General features: G+C 38.7%; 1 protein-coding gene across 6 annotated transcripts in view; it reads left to right on the top strand.

The window, feature by feature from the left end:
• Positions 1–5,000, top strand: part of LOC135210831 (mucin-2-like) — a 97,098-nt gene that overhangs the window by 89,395 nt on the left and 2,703 nt on the right. For 2 of the 6 annotated variants that reach the window (XM_064243703.1, XM_064243706.1), the window contains 3 exons: positions 665–805; positions 1,212–1,616; positions 1,974–5,000. The exon at positions 1,974–5,000 is cut by the window's right edge and continues 292 nt beyond it. In XM_064243703.1, coding sequence (XP_064099773.1) covers positions 665–805; positions 1,212–1,616; positions 1,974–5,000 — 3,573 coding nt within the window. The remainder of the gene's footprint in view (positions 1–664; positions 806–1,211; positions 1,617–1,973) is intronic. The other 4 variants (XM_064243705.1, XM_064243704.1, XM_064243707.1 and 1 more) reach the window with 4 other exon arrangements.

Here is a 5,000-nt window from a genome sequence, read left to right on the forward strand (position 1 = left end):
TATCTTATACTCTGAATCTTTCCTAATCTACAATGTTTTTACCCATAAATAAGATTTTAGAGATGGATACGTATCAATATTTGTGAAGCAGTTTTCGACTGTAAATGTTTCTCGTTATAAATGGTAAAGTAAAAAGAAGCTTGATTTTTACAAATTATTCCATTTCTATGGAATGTTAGTTAAAACATTAATCTGTTGCGAACTATTATTACTTTTTCTTCGTATATCTATGTAAAAGGATAATGTGCGCCTTAGCCATCATTTTGCTATTTAGCATTTTGGTTCATGGGACCTCAATCATCCAGTGAAATATTATCAGTATATGAATGATAAATGAACCACGTATCACTCCAGAATAAATTTACGAATGTTTTGCATACTTTAAAAAGTTTTACAGTGTGTTGTTATAGTTAATTTTATTTCGAATATAGTATATCTTTGACTTGTAAATTTGGTACAATTATTTATTGTAAAGGAAAAGCAGATGGTTTACACCACTGAAAGTTCTTTATAGATGATCGACTGAAATGTATTAAAAATAAGCGATTAACAATAAATATTTAGTCGATGTTTTGAAGCAAAAGAAAAAAATACTTGAAGACAATACACTACGATATTCATCGCAGAAGAAATAAATTCTTAAAAGTGCCTTGCACTTTTTCAGATCACAGAATTCTGGTGGCAATCAATTCGTGAGTCTTAGCGAAGCAGAATTATCACAGACTCCCGATATTGTTGAAGAATCTAGTTCTGGCAATGTTGGTGGAAGGAATCGTCCACAGTATTCATCTATTTCAAGGGACAGGTACGAGAATTGTTATATCTCTCCTTGATAATTCATTTAGCTTTTAATTCTCAGGTGAAATGATGACCGCTAATCCTTAACAATGATGAGTGGAATGTTATCCTGATTAACCTTGGATAATTATACACTTCTTTATACCTTTTACATGTGATTCTGAAAAGACTTCCCTAGTTTTATGGGTGAGATTTTCAGTTTTTTATTCTTGTTTGGCTTACCTCTTCTTTCTGTCTTCCATATTACCTGTAATTAATTTCTTTCCAGTGAAAGCCTTTTTCCTTTGAGGATTGAATTTCAAGTCAATGACCCCTGTAGGCCTGTTTGATGTTGATAAGGCTCATATAAAGAGTATAAAGATCATAAAATCTTCAAAACCCGACCCCAATTATTGCTGTTATATTTGTCTCAGGAGCAGAGCACCAGCACAGGAATCCCCCATAGAAGAAGCAGCAGCACCTCGGCAGCGACAGCAACAGGAGCGGGAACCATCAAGGTCATTCTCACGGCCCGAGTACACATCAATCCAGCGTCAGCGTCCTGCCACACAAGCTCCCTTTGTCGAAGAAGAGGACCCTGAAGCAGCAGCTAGACAGAGCCCAGGCGGTGATAGAGTGTACGTCACCATCGAGAGACAACGGCCATCCACGCCAGTTCGAGAACCAGCATTCCCACTCGCCACGACGGAACCAACTCTCGAGTATGTCACCATTAGTCGTGTCAGACCAACGGCAACTCCTTCCTCAGTTTTCTCTTCTGATAGTAGATCTAGGGAATCTGCACTTCAAGGTTTAGATGATAGACGAACCACTCCAAGGTATCACATTTTGTATGTTGTGTAGTAGTAGTTCAACAGCTAGCCGCTACGCTTGGAGAAGGGAGTCTGCTTCTTGCTTTTTAGGCTGCTTATTTTAGCTTTGATGATAAAGTATCCTAATCTACTGAGCTAGAGTATATTCCATTTGCAACTTTACCATGTTGTCATGGCCAAATGTGATCAAGGAATTTTTTATACTGTAAATTGTGGGGAAAGGTTTTATTTTGCAATGATTCTGCCCCATATAACACAATGCTACAGTCACTTGCTTAGTGTATCCAAATGGGTATTTCTTGCAATAGCTTATAAATACTGGAATAATGTGCCATGTAATTTTAAAAGTTATCTGTCTTTTAGGTATGTGACACTACAACGAAATCGCCCGAGCACTACAGAGGAAACTGTGGCATTCACTGAAGAAACAAGTCCAATCACCACAGAATCTCCCGTAAGTCTCCCCATTTTGAGCTATCGGCCCAATCTCGTAGAGCCTGTAACAACTACTACTACTACACCCTCCTCTCCGGTGGATTTTGAGGAAAACCTTTTGCATGATGTAAAGTCTGATAATACAGGTTTTGTTTCATCCTTCTCTTCACCTTCATCCCTTGGTGCTGCGACCCCAGGTGCATTAGCTGAACATTTCCATGAGGATATTGCTGTAAATGCCTTGGGCCATGAAAGCTCTGGATTAACCAAAACCAGTGATGTGCATAAAGTCAGTCCACTCCCTCAGTTGAGACCAGTACCTTTATTCAATGATTTTCCTGAGATTCATCATGATATTCCTTCGGTGCCTGATGATCATTTGGAGTCTAAAGCTTTCAGGGGAAATGGAACAATTACTGAGATCGATTTAAATCATCCAACTAATGTATTGCTGCAAAATGTACAAGAGCGAGGTGGATCACCTGATATCTCTACTAAAGATGATTTTAGACCTGGCTTTAACCTTAAGGTTGATGCTAATAAAATTGAAGTACCCGTAATACCCAAGGCAATTAATCAAGAGACTGGAGTTTTTACTGGAAGAGAACAACTGCCTGCATCTAACTCAATTAAACATTCTAATTCACGTGGAAGAGGTGTGAGGCCTGATACTTCAAAACTGAGCACCCTGTCAAGTGTTCAACATTCTGACAACCAATTTTCTTCAGGTACCAATGCAGTTGATGAGAATGAGCCTATAAAAACTGATACTTTACCTCTACGTGGAATTGGAAGGCAAGAAAATAGGGTACAAGTTCTCTCTAGAATCAGTGCTTCACAACTAGGAGTAAATGCAAATGAAGGCAATGATGGTATCTCTGATGCACTTGATAGTCAATTACATGTAATAAATTCTACATTTGATTCTCATTCAACATCATTTGATGGCATTTCAACAACAGAAACAAAGGATTTTTCTCAAGACAATATATCCCCTTTGTATAATAAAGAAGAACCAAGTAATATATCCATTATCAACAATTACAGTACAACATCAGATTCACATATTGCAGTTAGCAGCACTGAGTCACCAGTAAATGGTACAATATTAACACAGCTCAGAGCCACAGCAAGGTCTCGTGTTGCTTTACAGAGGGATAACACATTAGATGCACCACTTGTTGAAAACACAGAAGCACAAGTTCTTAGCCTGAACAATAGTCAGTCATCAGTAATTCAGTCAACTGAAGACAGACTTATTTCTTCACCAGGGACTTTCTTGAAACAAACTGATGTATCACCTAATTTAGCATCACGGCGCAGAACAAGAGTAAAAATTGCTAGTGCATCCCAAAGGCAAACAACATTACAATCATCAGTTTTTCAGAACACAGCACATCAGGGGGAGAACACATCAGAATTGTCACTTAATGAAAATGCAAATAACTTTAGCACAATCTCAGTCAACAATCTTCAATCACAGACAACTCAACAAACTGCAGAAATAGTAACTTTACATCAAGGGGAGACCAAATCACAATTGTCACTTGATGAAAATGAAGAACACTTTAGTACAAGTTCAGACAACAATCTCCAATCCCAGACAAATCAACCAACTGCAGAAACAGTAACTTTACATCAGGGGGAGACCACATCACAATTGTCACTGGATGAAAAGGCAGAACGCTTCAGCACAATTTCTCTCAACAATCTTCAATCACAGACAATTCAACCAGCTGCAGAAATAGTAACTTTACATCTGGGGGAGACCACATCACAATTGTCACCTGATGAAAATGAAGAACACCTTAGCACAAGTCTAGTCAACAGTCGTCAATCACAGACAACTCAACCAATGACAGAAACAGTAACTTTACAGGATAATTTTCCCATAACAAAGGATCTCCGAACACATGCTGACATTTCATCTAGGACAGATTCAATTACCGATGCTATCAATATACCTAAGCTAAAAACAACAGAACATCACAGTGACACATTTCAAGTAGCTACTGAAGGCAGCATAGTAACACAGCATTCATTAACACCAAGTGACAAGAAAACAAAAAAGATTGTTATCTTACCATTTGAAGACGTAAACCCTGAATCTTCCCTTCCATCTGATAATCATGATTTAGCTCCTTTACTGGATCAGCCTTCCTTGCAAGAATTTCATAGACCACAAAAGCTCCCTGCCCAACAAGAAAATGTAACTGAAAATTTGACTTTACATGGAATTCAGCCAATAAATAAAATAGATAATGATGCCTTAAAGACAGACTTTATGCATGGTACTGAATTGACACCTGGAATGTCTGCACATATTGTAATCCCTCTAGATTTTCCTTTAGCATCATCTGGGGCAACTAAGTTTGGACATGAGGATTCAAATTTTTCTATTCATTCTCAGCAAAGCATTGATCCTTCATCCTCAAATGATGATCTGCCTGGGACTTCTCATTTAACGGTGTTTGGTTCTGAAGGAAATCTTGACTCTAAAATAGGTGTACTGCATGATGAAGCCTCTGATTTATTAGAAAATGATATTCCTATAGTGCATGGTAAAGGACAAAATGGAACATTCAGCAGGCCTGGAGACATTGGAGCTACGATGGTTTTGGTGCATGATGAGTCTCCTGTTGTGCATACGAACGACTCCGGATCCAGCCTGCATGATCCCCTTTTTCCCCAGGCTGGTGTAGGTGCAGGCACACATGGTCATCCCATCAACAGTGAGGATTATCACCTCGATTCCATTGGTGATGCAGATTCTACCCTCTCTGGTTCCCTTACCTCTTCTCATATAACCCAACAAAATACAACCACTACTACTACCACTACCACAGCTACAACCAGAACACCAATTCCTGCATCTACCACTACACCTGTTCCCAAAACTACTACCACACAGGAGTCCATTAACATTACATCCAGACCCCAGAGGATTCGATCACG

This window comes from Macrobrachium nipponense, chromosome 4 (assembly GCF_015104395.2).
Source record: "Macrobrachium nipponense isolate FS-2020 chromosome 4, ASM1510439v2, whole genome shotgun sequence".
NCBI classification, from domain to species: domain Eukaryota; kingdom Metazoa; phylum Arthropoda; class Malacostraca; order Decapoda; family Palaemonidae; genus Macrobrachium; species Macrobrachium nipponense.